Genomic DNA, 20,870 nt, shown 5'->3' with positions numbered 1-20,870 from the left:
AAACAACCTGTGTGTAGCAGAGCCCCTCCTAGGACACATGGTGATGACTGGTTTGTATGGATATGGGGCCAGTGAAAACTCTGCATTATGTGGTGACACAAGCTTGTGAGCCAGAACTGGGAGGCAGAGACCGGGGAGACAGGATGGACTCCCTGAATGGAGCCCATACAGGCCAGGAACATGGCTCACACCTCCAGCTAGTCAGAGCTGTTTCTGGAAGCATGCGTCAGTCAAAACCTTGAGGATAGGCTGACAATTCACACAGCACCTGTTCTTTAGGGCACCAGACTGAGAGGCCATGAGGCTGACCTTCTGCTTTTTTCCCTACAGGCTGAGGGAGCTGCTGAGCTGGCATGTCCGTGTTCCGGCTGGTAAGAGCAGTGCTTACTGTGGACATTTCCTAAGGCTGAGTCGAGTCACTTTCAAGGAAAGAAGAGAGTCCCTCCGTGATCATTAGTTTCTGTATATTGAGACCAAATAAACCACCCATTGCAAATTCTCAGTGATTAGAGGACAAGAGTTATACTTCATGCTTTCTTCAATAATTTGGGCATTTTGTTAAGAAAGGGAAAACTGAGGTTAAAGTGTTCTGTCCTGTCTAGTGGTATTTGCACATGTCATTGATAGCTGTTTATATTGACTAAATCATATGAGATGATGTTATTAGGTAAACTGGATCACATAAATACTTTTCTTAATAATTCTTTACATTATTTTAAATCTAAAATTTTATAATTTTATGTAGAATTTCTCAAGTTTTCAAACAGAAGTGCCCTTGTATATTCCCTATGTTTTACAACTATCATTATCATTTAATTTCATAATGCTTTCATAATATCAAGATATTACCAGACGACCATGTTACCTAATACCTGTTATCAGTCAAAGTCAATTCTGCTTGTTGCTCCTCTACCCATGTTGCATTATTTTCTGTAAACTTTAAAAACAATCTACTTTATGATTATAGATATTCCCACTTTGGACATTTCATATAAATATGATATAAAAAAAAAGAAAGAAGAGCGTCAAAGAGACCCAAGAAGGCCCATTTCAAAAACAGAGCATGGTTACTGGGGACTGGGAAAGGGTCTAACTATTGGAAGAAAGTGTGGCTGACATTGGGCCTCTGCAAAATGGCCACTTGTACCTAGAAATTCCCCCACTTATATTCAGGGACTTAAAAAAGGAGGGCATAGTTCTTGGGATGGGGAGATGGTTCAGTTGGTAAAGTGCTTGCCTTGCATAAGTAATAGTACCTGAGTCTGATACCTGAGAGCCCACCTTAAAGAGATAGATGCCAGACATGATCGGTATTGGCTTGTAATCCTAACTGAAGTTCAGCTGTCAGCCAGCTTAGTTGAGTCTGACAGTATAGAGAGGTCTTAGGTCAAAAACCACAGTGGGCAGCACCTGAATAGCAGCCGAGATTGTCCTCTGGCCTCCACACATGTGCAGAACACGTGATGCACACACTCATACATTCACCTACCACCCCCTTCTAACGTGCACCTTTACACGTTCAGGGCAGGAATGGGGCACTCCCATTTGCTGTCTTATATGGCAGAGAGCTTGCCTGGGGATAACAGGGAGGGAAGGAGGCACGCGTGATCTTTACTCAGAAAGTGTCTCCGTTTCCATGGCTAGGTAATGGCTCTGCTTGTAGAAAATGGAGTGGGATTTTCTTAATTGTTTGGATCAACAAACACTGGGAAAATGCCAGAGCCCGAGAGCAAAAAAGTGGGGGCACAGTCTTATTCTCAGGTAGTGTGAGGTTCAGATCAAGTATACTGTGTGTAGCTGAGTCCCTCACAGGCCGTAGAAAGGTGACAATTGTCTCGCTCAGCCTTGTGCAATACTACTACCTTAGTGAAAGAGAGCTTAATCCACACGATATACTTAGGGTAATGTAATAAGTCAGTATCACTAGTATACACAGTGTTAAACGATATTGTTTTGTAAGCTCCCAGGCAAACCTTACAAAGCACAAGATGCTCTTTTTGGTCCAGAGTGATCCACCACAACTGTGCTTTGGATGAGGGTGACTGGTAGTGAGGTACATCGGGCACAGCAGACTCAGCAGATGGACGAGCACAGCATCTGGAAAACGCACCAAGGAAACTGTCAAAACAGTGACTTTGGAGGGTTAAAAGACCTTAGAGAGGGGTGGTTTTGCCCCGATTTCTCCCCCCATTGTCTAATCTGGGGGGAACTGGACGGTAAGACGAAAACCTAGCACATTCAGGGATCCGTGGAGTAGACAAGTAGGCAGAAAACACAGGGCAGAGGAGTCTTGTGAAGGAGAATACTCCACACTGGTTAAAGGAAAACAAGCTTGGAGATACCAGGCAGAGAGAAGGAACATGAGGAGAACAGCCTCTCCTGAACCCCCAGCCCCCACCCCGGCCCCAGCCTAAGCAGGCTGACTTCCCTTTGTATCCGGCTACTGTACCTGCCCAGCTGGCACTGCTTGTCTGACAGCTGGCAGTCTCTCCTTTAGAGTATGGCCAGGCCTGTGCCTCTCTGTTTTTCTCAAGCTTCTCTGCCCATTCACAAGAGATTTCCAAGTCTAGACATTTCGAAGTGTCAGCTCCCTTTGGTGCTGGCTAGTGTTGAAGGCACGTGGCTGGGAAAACTCCTACATGCTCTCTTAGAAACCAGGAAATATATGTTGTAAAATAATATGTCATCATTAAAACAAACATCATCATCAGCAATAAAAACCCCACCACGAAGGCCTGCTATTTTCTCTTCAGTCTGATGTGAAAATACATTGGTCTTATGACTCAGCAATACAACTTATGTTGACCTTATGACTCAGCGATACAGCCTGTGTCAGAGTCTCCTTTGGGTCTCCCATTTCTTTGGTCTCAACAGGCAACTGGAAAATGAAACCAAAAAAGAAAGAAAAATAGAAACTGGGAGAAGAGGATTGTGATATGTGCCTGAATGCCCATGGTACAGGAAATTTTAGGGGGTTAGTGATCCCCCAAGGGCTCAGTGGTACTGAGAAGCGTAATGGGTGTCATCATTTTGGTTCATTCTATGTAGTACATTAATCAAGATGGTGGTCAACATCTTAATGATATCACTAACCAAGATGGTAGCCAAATCACTTGGCTCTCTCCATCTTGATGAGTCTATGAGCCGAGATGGTGACAAAGCAACAAGTTTGCTTTTTGTTTATGGTGAACTCAGCTCCGTGATAAAATGACCACATAGCCCATCGGAGCACAAGACTCTTAGGATCCAACATACACATTACAGATTAAATATAGACAGTTACCCCTTTTCTTAAAAAGAAAAAAGGGCACCAATTAGATCATCATGGATCAACAGGGAAACAGCTCATGTACCCTGGGTGTATAGAACCTCACTACATTGTAGCTGCAAACTCTGAGCAGTGTCATCTAGATCACGTTTTGACCTCCCCTGCAATCCAAGGCACAAGCTGGTGTTGGGACAAGGAACTCATAGAAGAAGCAGAAGGAATGAGGAGGAGTGTCCCAAATCCCATACATAACATAGTTACTCTAGGAGAAACTGGGAAGAGAAATGGTTGTGTGTGTGTGTGTGTGTGTGTATGTGTGTGTGTGTCCCTATTCTTTTGCCCCACCTGAGTGTGGTGTGGGCTGAGATCAGGAGGATCTGTGAATACTGAATGGGGCAGGGAAATCTGAGTTGGTCACAAGGGTTGAGAATTGGTTACCTTTTGTCTTGGGGGGGCAGTGCGTCCTTAGATTTCTTTACCTAACTGTGCCCTGTCCCAGCTTTGTGGGAGTTAAACTATTGGATCCTCAGACTCATGCAATAGAGGTTTCTTAAACCCTGATAACCAATCAGAATTTTACCCTCACTATTGGAGGGGTTTTTATATTCTGGTCTTAAGTACTTTGTCTCTGACAAAATTGTCCTAGCAGTTTTTAACAAAAAGAAGACAGTGAGGATACCCATGAAACTATGGGTCAGAACTCTACATTTGCTTTGTGTCAAAAAACACATCATATTCACCTTTATTCAACCTCCAGAATGTCACAGCCAACCAAAAAGTACTTTGCCAACTTTTTGTGTTTCATACTTTGGTCTTGTGCACAAGAGTTATCTGGTTGCTTTGGTATTTTTCTAAGCCCTCCCCACACTGCTGAAAAACTTTCTGTCCTGGTGTCCTTATTGATTCTAGAGTGTGGTTTACCCTAGACCCTAGGGGTGGGGGAGGACTGTAACAGGAGTGGAGTATTCCACCATCCCCCAAGTAAGGGATCCAAACTCTTGAATACAAATTTGAGATCCCAGAGAGCCCCAAAACGGTTGAGAAAGAACAATCTCTGTTTCATAAAGGAACATATAAAGTGAAAGTAACTTGGCAAGGTTAATTCTCTTTTTGCAAAACGGATGTGTCAGACTCCAAGCCACACTAAGTGAATATACCCACCAAAATGCTACCGTTTATCCCTAACCTGGATGGTGACTGCAGCCTACCCCATTGGTGGAAACTAACTTCACAGTCTCAGTCAGCTGGCTGATTGGTACAAAGGGGAAGGGAGAAGTCCAGGATCCCTTGTCTGGCTGTTAGGAAAAAAACAACAAACAAACGAACCAACCACAAATGTTTTTATCCAGGCTGATTCCATTTCCTAACTACTGTAGATAGAGCAGTGAGGAACGTGCTTACACAAGCATCTCTGTGGCAGGACACAGAGTCCTTTGGGCATGCCCAGTGCATGTGAGGGACCCATAGAAACTGCTGACATGGTGTGGTTAAGGTTTTTATTGTAGATATGAGTGAGAGAACAACTGGTGGCCAGAGGAGTCCGGAGCAGAGAGGAAGTAGTCAACTGAGGATTGCCAGGGTTATCTGTGAGAGAAGAGAGGATAATGGGGGGGGGGAGTGGGAGAGAGAGAGAAAGAGAGAGAGAGAGAGAGAGAGAGAGAGAGAGAGAGAGAGAGAGAGAGAACAGGAATTCAGGCACAAGGCAGAAAGAAGCCTTGTGAAGAGAACTGTATCTGCTGCCTGCAGAGGCAAGAAGGGCTGAGATGCTAGCTAGGGTGGACTCTGAAATGTGTAACAGGTACTGGTGACACCGAGGAAGCCTGGTGGCCTTTGTACTTTGATATGGCAGTACAGGTATATTCCAGTGGAACCATATGCTCTTTGTGCCAGAAGTAAGGAAAATGACTCTTTTTGGCAGATAGGAACTGGTTTCACAAGTTGCTGAGAAACGCTGGCTTTTATCTAGCCCAGAAATCCTCCTGTGGCCCAGGTTGAGGTCATTTCTGGGTACTGGGCTGCCTTTTGGAGTGTGTGGAATTGGGAGTTCCTTTGAACCCGACACCCAGGAATGGTGTAACTATGATCCGGGTCCCAAAGAGGTGCTACCTGAGGGTCAAGGGGGTGGAGACAAAAAGGAGACCAAGCAAGGTTCTGTTGTCAAGGTCTCATTTAATTGACACAGGTTCTTTCTTTTATACAAGGGGATGGAATGCGGGGTGAGCACACAGACTGAGGTATCTTGTCAGTTGTTAGTTAGGAGATTTAGGGCTTAACTGCCTTCACGGGACACCTGGGCACCACTGATGGTGGAGCTCTGGAATTCACAGTCATTAGCGGAGTTGTAACTTATCTTGTGTAGGCACCAAGGTCCTGGGACTGAGGGACTCTGGAGTATAATTAATTCGTGTGTAGATACCAGGGCCCAGGGAAAAGTCCATGCTCCCATGTAGGGGGAATGGGGTGAGGAGATCATCTGGCGGGGATATCTGGTGCTTGCACAGGCTAGAGCAGTTTGTGATCGAGGGGAGGGGGACATTTTGTGTCATCTGGGTCCTGGAAACAAAACCCTGTCCATCTGCGAGAGCAGCCAGTGCCGGTAACTGCTGAGCATCTCTCTGGACCCCTTTCCTTTCCTAGCTCTGGCGGCTTGTGTCTTGTTCATCTTGCTTGTCTCCTGAGCTCTTTTGCCTCTGACCTGCACTTCAGTACATTTTATAAGTTGCATCAAAATACCGCTCACAACATCCGGTCCTCTAGCACCTGCTCACAACAGCTTCCTTCTTTGCAGCTCATTTCCTCCCTGTTACCACTAGCATCTTCCTATTCAGGGATAGGCAAATGGCTCAACTGGCAAAGTGCTTACTTGCTGAGGAAACTTGACGACATGAGCCCAGAGCCCAGATATAGTGGTGTGACTGTAATCCTAGCCCTTGGAGAGCAGAAGTAACCCCTGGAGCTTGCTGGTTATCCAGCCCGGTCAAGTCAGTGAGCCCCAGGTTCAACTAGAGACCCTATCTCAGATAAAATAAATAAGACAGAAATCAACCGAGGAAGACTTATGACATTGATCCCTGGCCTCACACACACACACACACACACACACACACACCTTCCTGTGTTGGCCCCTTTGCTATCACTGCTGCACTGAGTTTTCTTAAACCAGGAGGTTTCTGTGGTGGTCGATGGTGCTGATGGGGTCAAGGTGCTATGGTAGGCTAGTGGAAAGCCACATTATCCCAGCCAAAGGGACTTCTCAACTGCTGTGAACCCTGCACACCCTCCCCTCTTTACTTCCCTAGCACCAGGATTACAAGTTCACACCAGCATGCCCAGCATTTTTTAAAAATGTGGGTACCAGGGATCAATGACATCTCCCTAGTGCTCCGTTTTTAAGTGTGAGAAGCAGTCCGTTCTCCACCATCTCACCTCACTGCCTTCCATGATGGGGACAAAGTCCAGATGCCATTTATTTCCTTTGTATATTTTCTGTCTCTTAATAAGAGTTGCTATGGGGAAGGCTGAGCCCTGGCCCTTCTAAGTTCATTAGTCCAGACAGAATAAACACAGGGAAGCTGGATTGGCAGTGAGACATCATGTGAGGACAGATGAGGGAGAGGACAAAGAGAAAGGGAGGGAGGGAGGAAGGGAAGGAGGGAGGGAGGGAGGGAGGGAGGGAGGGAGGGAGAGAGAGAGAAAGTCCCTGGAAGCTTGAGGTTGCAGGTGACAGCCCCAAGACAGGTAAGTGAGAAATGGGAAAGGGACGGAAGAGGAAGACTCAGACCCTTGCCTTTTCCCTGCTCTCTAGGGTGACCATGTGTGGCTGGACCCGCCCTCCAGCAGCAAGACTTGTGTGGCCATTGGGGGCATTGTCAAAGAAACAAAACCGGGGAAGATCTTGATTGAGGATGACGAGGGAAAGGTTGGTATTGGGGTTCCCCTTCAAACCCCTCCCTATGTGGCTCAGGTACCTGCTCACCAATACCATCAAGGGATTCCATTCATCCCCTGGGCAGGAGAGAGCACGGTGGAGTCCTGCCTTGATGAAAGGATGTGTTTGTCTTCATTAACTTTTGGAAATAACAGTTGAGAGCTATTGGGGGAGGAGGAGGGAGTGAGGAGATGGGGTAAGGCAGGGAGGGTAGGGGCCCAAAAGCTGACATGCAGAGGGGTGGAGGCAGGAGGGGCAGCTGGGTGAGAAAGGTGCATGGAGGGGAAGGTGGAGGGAACAAAAGAGTCCAGGTTAGAAGTAGACAGCTCAGAGGGGTTGGGTTAGAAGCTAATCCATCTGAGTATAAGACAGGGACAGCCAAGGACAGTGAGAAGGCAAGCATTCAGCTAGTCACTAACTCCTCCTCCGGCCAATCTCCCTGTCTCCCAGGGGCTCTAGGGAGAGTCTCATATACTGACCTACAAAGTGAAGGGCTAGGACCACCAAAAACTTGAAGTCAATAAAATAATAACAATAGCCAGGTGGCGGTGCATGTGTGCGTGCCTTTAATCCCAGTACTTGGGAGGCAGAGGCAGGAGGATCTCTATGAGTCTGAAGCCAGCCTGGTCTGCAGTGTGAGTTCCAGAAAAACCATGTCTCAAAAAACCACCACCACCACCACCACCACCACCAACAACAACAACAACGTGTTCTGTCTACCTGAGCAGTGCTGTGGAATTTTAAAACTGCTATTACTTGCACCATTCCAGTCCAAGGTCTCCATCTGCAGACTCCCAGCTGCTAGCTCTCACATGCCTATCCGAAGCTTGGGCCAGCTCTAGCTCCACATGGACCCCAGACCCTTAGACAGATGCTGACCAAAGCCATAGATGGATCTGACTTTGTCACAGGTATCCTGTGACCCAAACCAAGATCAAGCCTGGGCAGAGAGGCACCTCAGACCTGAGAATGTGGAACAGAAGGGTGTAGAGGGCATGCCTATGTGGAGAGTTTGTGCCTGTCATTACAGGAACACTGGATCTCTGCAGACGACCTCAGCACCCTCAGGCCTATGCATCCCAACTCAGCCCAAGGAGTGGATGACATGATCCGCCTGGGGGACCTAAATGAGGCTGGTGTGGTACACAACCTCCTGATCCGATACCAGCAGCACAAGATCTATGTGAGTTCACTGGTGCTATGTCCTTGGGGAAGCTGAGGGGCCTGGGGCTTGGCCCTGTTCCCCTTATCTTTACTCAGTGAGATGGTCCAGCCTCTGATACCAATCCAAAGAAGCAAAGCAAGCCTGGAGATGAAGCTCAGTTGGCGCCCACCCAGAGTGCAGGAGGCCCTGGGTTTGATTCCTAACCATATAAACTGGGCACAGTCATGTGCAGCTCTAATCTCTGCACTGGGGACATAGTGTCAGGAGCGTTAGAAAGTCAAGGTCATTCCCAGCTACATAAATTCAAGGACTAGCCTGGGCTATATGAGACTGTTTTGTTTGTTTGTTTGTTTGGGGATTTTGTTTGTTTTGTTTAAAGCAAAGTGGAGACACCATACTCTGGGAGATGGGTGTCTAGCACAGGGAGCTAGCACAGTACCAGGCACACATTAGGTACCTAATAAATGCTGCCCCTTCTGTAAGCACCCACTGAGTCTGTTCTTCCCTCTCTGTGCTGAGCAGCCCATTTATTTATCCAACCCACTTTCATTGAGCCCTTTGTAAAACTGGTAGGGTGTTACAAATTTAATATGATCAGGAACAAGTCCCCAGAAACTCATGGTTCTAGTGGATGCTCCATCTTCCCAGAGGAAGGAGCTGGGAAGCTGAGAACAGCTCTACAGATGTCTCAGCCAGGGCCTAGGCCCAGTGCAGCAGTTATGTTCCAGGACTGGCAGGTGCCAATTACCGGCTCTCTTTCTCAGACCTACACAGGCTCCATCCTGGTGGCTGTGAACCCATTCCAGATGCTGCCCCTGTACACCCTGGAGCAGGTACAAATCTACTACAGCCATCACATGGGCGAGCTGCCTCCCCACATCTTCGCCATAGCCAACAGCTGCTACTTCAACATGAAAAAGAACAAGAGGGACCAGTGCTGTATCATCAGGTGAGGCTCAGACTCCATTCCTGGGGCACATGGTCAACTACTGCCTTTAAGCCCCAGAAGATCCCAGAAAGAAACACTCCTCTCCTCAAGGTTCTCACCAGGTCTCTTCCTAACCAGAGCTCTTAGCAGGCATGTTTGCTCAGAACTGCTCCCCTGCTCCCAGTGAAATGTCCCCCACACCCCAAGAACATGTTTCTCACACCCTGAGGATATGTTCCTTGAAGACACATCCTCCAAACCCTGAGGTCTCTAAGGGTTAAGAGGGACAAATGCCCCTCTAATCCTGAGCATGACTCTGCCTGCCCGATCATGGCCACCTTGTATGCAGATCTTCTCCCTGCTGAGGAAAAACTAGAAGTGAGGATTTGGTTCCTGAGTCCCTAATTTGGAATTGGAATTGTCATTCACTTATGCATAAGTCTGTTTATTCATTCATTCAAGACCTTTCTATACCCGCTCTAAAGATGTAGATGAGTTGCTAGTGTGTTGGGCAGGAGGATCAGAAATTCAGGTCCATCCTTGGATAGATAGATAGCAAAATTTAGGCCGGCCTGCATTACATGAAATACTGTCTCAAAAATAAAAATAAGTAATAAACAAAACAGATCTTATTGACCCTTCTTGTCCTAACACAGGAAACAGCAGCAGGTGAAAGAGACTCCAATCCCCCCTCACCCCCCCCCCACTCACTCATGTCACAGAACAGTAGACTGGCAGGCAGCAGTAACGTGTTTATCCAAACAGGTGCTAAGAGCAAAGGGATTCAGAACAGGAAAGAGATACTAGGCAGAGGATTCTGCTTCTCCGAGCAGGAGGTACCAGAATGGCATCCCAGAATAAGTGCCGCTTCAGGCCTCCGGTCAGCCTCCCAACTGAGCTCTTACCTTAGTGTTAGAGAAACCTCCAACTGGAGAGGTTGTGGTTCTTTCCCAGTGATGTTACAGGTGTGGATCTAAGCCCCGTGTGTGCCTGATGAAGTTTCTAGGCTCTTGGTCCCAGGTCACATGGTTAGAGATAGAAATAGAGGTCGTTTTTAAAGACAGGAAATACACTTCCAAGAATGGGAGCTGACAAGCAAGCTGGGGGAAAACATGTATTCTAAGAGTGCTGGGCCACAAACCACAGGAAACACAGTTAAGCAAGTGCTTCAGCCCTGAGCATGACCTCACTGCTCTGAGGCTCACATCTCAAGGACCAGCTACTTAGGAGGGAAAGATAGATCTCTTGAGGCCATGAACTCATCAGTTTAAGCAATATAGTAACCCTCTGTTTCAGTACTTCTTCCTCTTCTTCTTCTTCTTCCTCCTCCTCCTCATCTTCTTCTTCCTCCTTCTCCTCCTCTCCTCCTCCTCGTTCTCCTCCTCTTCCTCCTCCTCTTCCTCTTTCTCCTTCTTCCTCCTCTTCTTTCTTCTTCCTTCTCCTTTCTTCTTCCTCTTCTTCCTTCTTTCTTCCTCCTCTTCCTCTTTCTTTGGGTTTTCAAAACATGGTTTCTCTGTGTAGCCTTGGCTGTCCTGAAACTTGCTCTATAGACCAGGCTGGTCTCAAATTCAGAGGTCTGCCTGCCTCAGCCTCCTGAGTGCTGGGGTTAAAGGTGTGGGCCGTTACTGTCAACAAGTCATCATTGTTGTCATTGTCATCTTCTCCTCCTCCTCCTCCTCTTTTTTTTGTTATTTATTTTGGTTTCATTTTAGGACTGTGTCTTACTATATTTTTGAGAGCTATGTCTCTCACAGCTCTGTCTGGTTTGGGATTTGCTATGTAGAGCAGGCTGGCCTCAAACTCTTGGAGATCGGCCCCTCTGCCTCCTGGGTACAAGAATTAAAGGTGTACAGTGTGCCCAGCTCAACTTGAGCTTGGAGTGAATATTGCAGCCGAGTAGAAGCTGACTCTGCAGGACAGTAAGCACGTTCTGAGAGTCTTGCTGCAGTTGTCAGCTGCAGCAAGTACCCAGCAGAGCAATAAACAAGGAAAGGGCTCGTAGGTTCTTCATAGTGGGGAAGGCACGGAGGCAGTGTGAGGCAGATGCTCCCACTGCACCCTCAGTCTGGAAGCAGAGAGATGAGCGTTGGTGCTAAGCTTGCCTGTTCCTTTTTAATTCCATCCAGAACCCCAGCCTGTAGAAATGTACCAACCGTATATTGGGTGTGTCTTTCCACTTCAAGTAACCTAATCTAGATAATCTCACAACATACCCAGAGGTGATTCAAGAGTTTGCCAAGCTGACAATCAATAGTAAACATCCCAGGTTATACACAGATTCTGATTGGGTCTAGATAAGGGAGCCTGGGTTCCTAGATTTCTGTCCAGATACAGACAACACTGGCCCTGGAGCCACGTTTCCATCAGGACACTGAGTCACCTTACTTGATCTGCCAGGTAGCCATGGAACAACCAGATCATAGTGCGCCAACGATCTTTCATCCTCACAAGAAAGAAAAGACAACACAATAATTTCTACCAGGGATTTTCAACTTTTTGACATTGTCTTCTGCAAATGTACTGGGCTACGTTAAGTTATTCTGGAACATATGTGGACATGCCTGTTATCATAGATAGTCTGAGATGCTTGGGGGCCTTCAGGGCAAAGGCAGTGTGGAATTTCTTCATAAGTGTGTCCCTGTCAGCATGGTCCAGGGGACAGGATGGGTAGGATTAGGGGGGCATGGAGGTCATTTATAGTCAGTGGTAAGTCTCTGTCTGAGGCCTGTTTTCCCGCACTCTCTGGCAGTGGCGAGTCTGGGGCTGGGAAGACCGAGACCACCAAGCTCATCCTTCAGTTCCTAGCCACAGTCAGCGGCCAGCACTCGTGGATCGAGCAACAGGTCCTGGAGGCCAACCCCATCCTAGAAGGTAAGCTATGATCCTGAGAACTTGAACGAAAACGGTCCTCCCCACACATGGTAGCATGGGTAGCCGTGTGTAGCCATGACAAAAGTCATAACCTTCAAACAAGGGTGGGGTGAACGGGAGTGTGTGATTTTTCAGGCAGCATGAAGGGATAGGCTGTAGAGATAACTTAATTATGAAAAATGCTTGCTGTATAAGCATGTGGACCTAAATTCAATCCCCAGCAACCATGTGAAAACCAGGCATGGTGGCTTTTGTAATCCTAACACAGGAGAAGCAGAGACAGGTAGCCAGCCCAGCCTAACTGGTGAACCTCAGATCCCAGTGTGATACCCTGTCTCAAAAACACAATGTGGATGAAGAGAGACACCTGAGGTTGACATCTGGCCTTCATACAACACACACACACACACACACACACACACACATGCACACACACAGCAAAAGGGAAAAACACCACAGTACTTCTTTTAAAACAGGGTTCCAAGTTGGACAGTGGTGATTCATCCTTTTAATCCCAGCACTCAGAAGGCAGAGGTGACAATCTCTGTGAGTTCAAGGCCAGCCTGGTCTACAGAGAGAGAGAGAGAGAGAGAGAGAGAGAGAGAGAGAGAGAGAGAGAGAGAGAGAGAGAGTTCCAGCACAGTAAGGGCTACATGGAGAAACCCTGTCTCAGAAAACCAAAACACCAGACAAACAAAAAAGTGCGCTAGAAACCAAGCTCTAGTCTTCAAACAGCCAGTACTCTTAACTGCTGAGCTATCCCTCCGGCCCCCACCCTGATTTCTGACAGGGGGTCTCTTGTTGAATCTGAAGCTCACTGACTGGTTAGACTGGCTGGCCAGCAGGCCCCAGGGATCTTCCTGTTTCTGTCTACCCATCATAGGCACACATGCATGAGAGCCCTTCCAGTATTCCACTGTGACTGCTGAAGGTTTGACATTTTCTTTGGGACGGCTTTCACACTTCTGTGGGCCACTGAGAAGCCTGCAGTTACAGCTCTACACAACATACTTTGGGTCCATTGCTACAACCCACATGTCTCCCACAGCCATCTGCTCTTTCTGGGGGTGGAGTCAGCTCTTGTCAATCATGCTTCCCATCCCACCTCTGCCTCATCACACAAGGCATCTTCTTTTCTCTTTTCTTCCCCCACCCCTAGAATTTCTTCATGAATACTGTATTTACAACATTTCCACCCTCCTCCTCTCTTTCCTCAATTTCTCTTGCGTCCCTTCAACTCCTCTTTAAATTCATGACCTCTTCTACTTTCATAGTTTATTTATTTGTTTTTATTTTATGTCTATGAGTGACTTGCTTTCATGAATGCCTGTACACCAACCACATCCATGCAGCAGAGGGTGTTAGATTCCCTGAAGCTAGAGTTACAGATGGTTTTTAAGCCACACGTGGGTGATGAGTCCTCTGGGGGGGGGGGAACCAGCCAGTAGTTTGAAATGCTGAGCCATCTCTCCAGCCTCATCTTCTGTGTGTGTGCACGCACATGTGTGTATATAAACACAACATGCTGAGTCTATTTAGTTTTACACATATGTATATGTACTCCGGCTGACCACATGAGAGGCATGTGGCTCTCTTGGCCCTCAGAAGCCTCCCTGCCTCCTCGGAGAGGCAATCTCAAACTCTGAGCCTAGCACTCCCAGCTGTGAGTCACCTGCCTGCCCACTGTCCTGGGCCAGCCTCTCTCCCCTTCTCCTGGGTCTTCCCCTATCCCACAACCTCACTCCTCCCCCACATACAGGCTACTCCTCAACTACATGGCAGGAAACCTCCCCCTTCCTCTGAAGGGACCCCCACTCTGCCACATAGGGCTGAACTTTTCTCAGCTTCAGACATGCTGTCTGTCTGTCTACAGCATTGGTCATGCTGTCTGTCTGTCTACAGCATTGGTCATGCTGTCTGTCTGTCTACAGCATTGGTCATGCTGTCTGTCTATCCAAAGCACTAATAACTCTTCCAGTGAACTATTTCCCTGAAAGAATAACCACCTCACTGTTGATTCTTGAATCCCAGACTCTTGACCTTTCATCCACCTCCTCTGAGAACCTACCCAGATGACCCCTAAAGAAATGGAAATTTGTCCCTCTGCTCCTGTTGTGACATCTCCCTTTCACCCTCAGCCTTTGGCAATGCCAAGACCATCCGCAATGACAACTCCAGCCGCTTCGGGAAGTACATTGACATCCACTTCAACTCTAGTGGGGTGATAGAGGGTGCAAGTATCGAGCACTTCCTTTTGGAAAAGTCGAGAGTCTGCCGGCAGGTGAGACTACCCCCCCCCCCGCAGGTGAGACTACCCCCCAGGTGAGACTACCCCCTGCAGGTGAGACTACTCCCCCCACAAGTGAGACTACCCCCCCCGCAGGTGAGACTACCCCCCCTGCAGGTGAGACTACCCCCCCACTTCCTCACTGCCATCCTCCTGCCTCTGTCCCCTCCCAGACTCCATGTGCTTCCCAGTATTGTTGCAAAGGGAAAAACTGTATTTTCTCAGCTTTGAATTTCTTGTCCATACAACATGTATACATGCGTGTGTGGGGTATACATGTACACATGTTTGTGTGTGTTCAGGTACACGTGTGTGCACATTTGTGTGACAGCTGGTGGCCAGTGTTGGGAGTGTTTCTCAATTGCTCTCCACCTTACTTTTGGATACAGGGTCTCTCACTGCTTCACTGTATCTTGAGCTTGCTGAGGCTAGCAAACCCTAGGGATCCAGTTTCTGTCTCCCTAACATGAGGATTACAGGCGTATACCACCATATTCAGCCTTTTAAATGAATAGTGGGGATTTGAACTCATGTTCTTGTGCTTGCATGGCAAATACTTTGCCACCTGAGCCATCTCTGTAGCCCCAACATGTCTTTTTTTTTTTTTTTTTTAACACCTTATGTGGCTACAGGTAACTTTGAACTTCCAATTCTTTTTTTAACCATGTATTGTTTTTCATTCTTCGGTGCCTACCATGCCTCACCTCCACTGGAATTAACTTTGAGGTCTGTCTAGAACAAATCTAAGTCAAGGTGCTTTGGGGGCTGCAGCAGAGGGACCTGGAGAACCATATAGAGGGCCATGGCCCAGAAATGGAAAGAAAGCTTATCTTATGACAATACACGCTGAAGGCAGTTTGAATTTTTATAGTGAGGATGTGGTTATAAACAGTATTTACAAACCCACAAACTTCACAAGCCTATGGCCATTGGCTCTCTAGATGGTCACTGAGTGACTATAACTTTTGTGAGGCACTGAGTTGCAGAGCTCTGTATGTATCCTGACGTGAGGTCAGAATGAACCTAAGGTCAAACTAGCCTCTTGGTTCATGGTACCCAGAATCCTCTGCTTCTTGGAACATAGACGACCTAGGAGTACAGGCTGGTCCTTGGGTAAACACCACAGCCACACGTGGCTGGGAGTTCTTCAAGCTGAAACTAAAGAAGTTCTGAGGATCTTGCTCACATGTCCCTTGCAATGCCTTTTCTCTCAGGCTGCAGAGGAACGTAACTACCACATTTTCTACTGCATGCTGATGGGGATGAGCCCGGAAGAGAAGAAGATGCTGGGTCTGGGCATGCCCTCTGAGTACCATTATCTGACCATGGTGAGACCCTTCTTCCCTTCCCCAACTTGTTCCTCAGAAACAAAGGGAAGAAAGAGAGGACTGGCACATGCTCAAACCTCAGTCTTGGCTGCTAGACACTTCTCTAGCTGGGCCCTGAGTGAGTGCTGGGTCCCCTTTCCTTCCTGTTTGGAAGTCATTTTATGACCACCTTTATGGCCTACTTCCTATTTCCCTGTCAGCTCTTTATAATCCCTAAGCCCAAAGCTAAGGCTTTGGTTCTTTTCCATGCACTCTATCTTCTGAATGCCTCCCAGCCTACAAGACTCTCCCAGCACAGTGGGTGACAGATGGTTATCCATAGACTCTTGGGTCCTTCCTTGTAGGTTCAGCTGGACTCCAAGCTGTCCCTCACCCCTCCTTTCCAGGACAGTGAAATCCAAGCAGATATGGGCTTGCATTAGTTAATAACGTGACATATTCTACTCCTGTGTTACTGTGGTCACTACTTCAAAGTCTTGCCTTTTCGTAGAATGTGGCAGTAGTTTTCTTTTGGGTTGTCCCTGTGACCAGCTTTGACCTCTGATCTATCAATCATCTTCCACAGCAAACCCTCTGATAGCAAATAGTCACTCTAGCTTCACACCTCTCAAACATCTGACCTTCCTCGCAGCAACCCTTGGATCCCAACTCCCAACTCTTTCTCGCCACCCTTTGCCCTGTGAAGGTCCAGCTTAGACACTTGCTGTGGGGAACCTCTCCATCTCCCACGGGGCTAGCTTTGGCCTCTTTAGTCTTAGTAATAGTTAAGGGCCATTGGTCTCTTACCTGCCCCTCTTAGATATACAGCAGCTGTGAAGAATTGCAGGTCATTAGTTCATAACTCCTAGCAAGGAGCACAGGTCCTGATATGTAGTCAGACCCTAGAAATGCTTCCTCTGGGAATGAACTCAGTATTCCCTGGAGACAAGGAAGGCAGGCTCAAGATGAATGGATGACAAATCAGGGCCCAGAGAGGGGACTCACTCATGGTCATCCAGTGCTGCCAGCAAGCCCAGGTGTGCTTTAGCGGTGGTGCCACCAGAGCTGTCAGGGTCGGAGCCTGGGTTCAAGCAATTCTCACAAGCTGGTCTCAGCCACCTATCTTCAGTGAGCTAAGTAAACACTAGAGATCATGGACAAAGCAGAGAAAGGGAATAGATGCAGTGTGGCTATACTAGGAAGAGTCACAAAAATGTCAAGAGTCCTCCAGGCCAGTCTTCACTTGGGGTCCTGACAGGAAATATAGGTTTCAATGGAAGGCAAGAGCTATACATAACTAAATAGCCGCCTCTTAGTTTCAGTCCTCCTGAGAGGTAGTGTGACAAGATGTAAAACTGTGGGAAATCTCTTCTTGGGAGACTCTCTCTCCCTCTGGCTGGCACTAGGCCTTCTTCTCCTAGGAGGAAATTCCTGGGAACATTCTAGTCCATTTTTTTCAATAGTCTGAAATCAAATGAAGGGCACAGTGACTATCACCATGTGGGTTTGTCCCTTAATTGTTTGCTCAGCTTGGATACATGGATGTTTTCCATCAGAGTCCACCCAGACCTCAGATGGTGACTTTGCTGAGACCTTTAACTAAGTTCTTGAGCCATCTTGGCCTTGCTGGCTCCTGGATGGTGTGCGAGCGTGCATTCCTGTGAGCGTGTGTGTGTGTGTGTGTGTGTGTGTGTGTGTGTGTGTGTGTGTCAGGGGAGATCTGGGGTGGTTCTGTCAACGGAGTGTCCTGTCCCTGCAGGGAAACTGCACATCCTACGAGGGGCTCAGTGATGCCAAGGACTACGCACATGTTCGCTCGGCCATGAAGATCCTCCAGTTCTCAGACTCGGAGAACTGGGACATCAGCAAGCTGCTGGCCTCCATCCTCCACCTGGGGAACGTGGGGTTCATGGGTAATGTTTTTGTTCTGAAAACACCCCTGGGAGGAAGAACGGAGGGACATGGACAACAGGAGAAAGAAGTCTCTGGGTCCTTTCGCCAAAAGGATCATGTGTCCAACCCAGTTTTGGAAAAATACATCCTAAAAATGTGGCTGATTTAGCAGTCCTCAGAGGTTTGAGAGTAAGACACAAAAGCATGTTTGAGTGAGGTCCCAAAAAAGTAAGGTGGAGTTTGCATGTTTGTAACTCCAGTGATGGTGGGAGGTGTTGGCCATGACAGGCAGGTCCTAGAGCTCTTAGTGAAAGATACTCAGCATCAATATATGGCCTTCATACTTACATGCATATATGTGTAAATTCACCCACACCCACACATGCTTGTATACTGTGTATTACATGTACACATGCATGTATGCTACACATATGTGCATACAAATAAAACAAAATATAAGGTAGAGAGTGATCAAGGAAGCCACCTGTTGACTCTGGTCACACACATGTGCACACACAAGCACACACACACACACACACACACACACATACACACACACACACACACACCTCCTCAGTGCCATATAGAGACATTAGTAAGGCAATTAAAAATATAATGAGAAAGCAAAGAAATGGTTTTCATGAAACCTTGTGTGTGTGTCTTAGGAGTGTGCTTGGGAGTGAACTCAGATTTTATGCACACTAGTTAAATATTCTACCACCGTGCTCCATCCTTAGTTCTCACAGCTTTTAACACTAAGACAAAACACCTTCTGTTCCTGTTAGGCAGCCATTCTTGAGGTGGACAGTGGCTCACAGAGGCAAAAGTGCAAATAGAGATGTAGTCAGGAGGCTGCGGCTGACGGCTGGTGCTCCATCAACACAGCATCTGACTACATACTACACACGTTTCACTAAAGACAGCACAGTGAAACAAAGCAAGCCAGCAATCTCTCTTCTCTCAGAACAGGCCCCAGTCTGACTCCAAGTGCCAGTGTCTGCTCAGTATCTAAACACAGTCTCCCTGAATTTAGGGAGACTCAGGGTCTCAGGGTCCTGACCTAGCCAGACACAGGGCACCAGGCCCTGTTTCAATGGCTTCACTAAGTTGATACTGCTGGTCAGTGGGGAGATTCAGTCTCTCAGAGAAGGTCACTGGACAGGTGCTGTACTCACCTGAGCACAGTATTTGCTATGGTGCAGAAACAGGGTTGCCAAGAACCTTCTTGGGTTCTTTGTCTATCCCATCAGATTTCTCTCTCAAGACTCCTGCTTCTCTCCCCAGCGGCAGTCTTTGAGAATCTGGACTCCTGTGATGTGATGGAAACCCCAGCCTTCCCCCTTGCAATGAACTTGCTAGAGGTATTGGATCTTTGACTTTGCTAGTTCCAGTTCTTGTGGCTAAGACCATAAGGTCATGGGATGATGAAACCTGGTTCTTATAGCCCTGTCCAGCTCCCCACATGTGTCTCCCACAATCTCCCAGGCTCTGAGCCTAGCTGCATACTGTGGGCTCCTGAGGGTAAGCACAAAGGTTGGGGAGAGGGTAAACCAATGGATGGATATGTCCAGGTCTCTTTAGTGCATGTGTCTTTCCCTTTCCGAACCTTGTCCCAGCATCTTCCATTTAACCCACCCACTTCCTGCTGTCTCCTCTTGGGCTCCAAACCCCATATTCATCAGAATACCCACTGCATATTATTCCACATGAGCTGTGCTTTCTATGGTCCAAATTATTCTGTGGCTCAGCATAGAAGGTCCCAGAAAGCAAAAGAAACCCTCACAAAACCAGTCATATCCTAAAATCCCATTTCCAAACATCATTGATAATGTAAATTTGGAGATCATGTGTTCAACACAGAAACTTGGGGATACACATTCAAACTACAGTGTGGGTTCCAAAACTTTGGCTGGAGGCAGTTTTGTCTTCTCTGCATGATGGGGAGGACCCACTCCCTTCCAGCCTTCCCTTTCTCCTTCTGGTTTTCAGCCTCCAGTGGGGGAGGGGGCACTCAGTCAGGGCATAACAAAATTCGGCCTCAGAGTTCTCTCTGCACTAGCTGTTTCCCAGGGCAGGAGAGAAGTATGTTCAGATTCACCAACAGACCATCTTCCATAAACACTGTACAAGGCACTCTCAATACCAAGGCTGTGACCCTTAAGTTGCCTTTGGTCACGATAGGGACTAGGAACAGATGTGAGTCCCAAGCCAGGTTCTGCTGCACAGGCGTGAGACAGCCCCCACTCTCTTCCCAGGTTCAGCACCAGGCTCTCCGAGACTGTTTGATCAAACACACAATCCCTGTCCTTGGAGAGTTTGTCTCCAGACCGTTGAACATCGCACAGGCTACGGACCGGAGAGATGCCTTTGTCAAGGTACAAAGCCACAGAGCAGGGCAGAGCACAGTTGGGTGGGCAAGTCTCAGCTTTTGGGGTAACATCCCTTGGGAGGATGGTGCTGCCAATCTGCATGCAGCCTTTCTGGGTGAACCTGGAGAGGTAATGTCTTCTGCTTTAGAGGCCAAAGCTTCCCCCGTGTCTCCCCAGGGCATCTATGGGCATCTCTTCCTGTGGATTGTCAGGAAGATCAATGCTGCGATCTTCACTCCCCAAGCTCAGGACCCCCAAAATGTGCGGAGGGCCATCGGTCTCCTGGACATATTTGGCTTTGAAAACTTCCAGAACAATAGGTATAAAAATCTCAACCTACGTTATTTCTGACGATAGTAGATGGAAGTTCAGCTAGTAACAGGCTTCCATGCAACCTTGAGCTTTCTTCTTCAGAGCGCATTGGAAAAGCTGGATATGGTGGCACATGCTCAGAACACAGGTGCTGGGGGAGTAAAAACAGGAAGATCTTGGTGGCCCAGTTGCTAGACTAGGATAGCTGAATTGGTGAAGAGACTCAAAAATCAGAGCTGGCTGACATCAAGGACCAATATCTAAGGTTGATTCCACATACATGCACAAATGCACAAGTGTACCTATGTGTACACACACACACACACAAGAATATGAGTAGTGATCCTGACCAACCTTGAGAGGGGGCCAAAACTGGACAGGAGATATATAGGGCAGAGTCAAAGGCAAGAGGTGTCCAGTGGGGAGATGAAGAAGATGATGCTGTTCCAGAGCATTTAGGGTCAGAGCCTGGATCCTGAGAGTCCCCTAGAGTCAGAGCAAAGTGAAGCATGTACTAGAGGTGGACCTACTCATGAGGCTCT

The 20,870-nt window shown here is 47.6% G+C and overlaps 1 protein-coding gene across 1 annotated transcript in view; it reads left to right on the top strand.

Annotated features, from left to right (window-relative positions):
* Nucleotides 1-353: 353 nt before the first annotated feature.
* The window catches only part of MYO7B (myosin VIIB), a gene marked incomplete at both ends in the record, with an annotated part of 61,797 nt that continues 41,280 nt past the window's right edge, over nt 354-20,870 (top strand). Inside the window, 11 exons of the mRNA XM_080920330.1 lie at nt 354-371; nt 7,074-7,187; nt 8,227-8,379; nt 9,126-9,310; nt 12,039-12,160; nt 14,299-14,441; nt 15,662-15,775; nt 17,514-17,667; nt 18,932-19,008; nt 19,903-20,022; nt 20,194-20,336. Of these exons, the coding sequence (XP_080776456.1) occupies nt 354-371; nt 7,074-7,187; nt 8,227-8,379; nt 9,126-9,310; nt 12,039-12,160; nt 14,299-14,441; nt 15,662-15,775; nt 17,514-17,667; nt 18,932-19,008; nt 19,903-20,022; nt 20,194-20,336 (1,343 nt within the window). The remainder of the gene's footprint in view (nt 372-7,073; nt 7,188-8,226; nt 8,380-9,125; nt 9,311-12,038; nt 12,161-14,298; nt 14,442-15,661; nt 15,776-17,513; nt 17,668-18,931; nt 19,009-19,902; nt 20,023-20,193; nt 20,337-20,870) is intronic.

The sequence above is a fragment of the Micromys minutus genome (assembly GCF_963924665.1).
Source record: "Micromys minutus genome assembly, chromosome: 8".
In the NCBI taxonomy this organism is placed as follows: Eukaryota; Metazoa; Chordata; class Mammalia; order Rodentia; family Muridae; genus Micromys; species Micromys minutus.
This window is presented reverse-complemented; position numbering and strand designations above follow the sequence as displayed.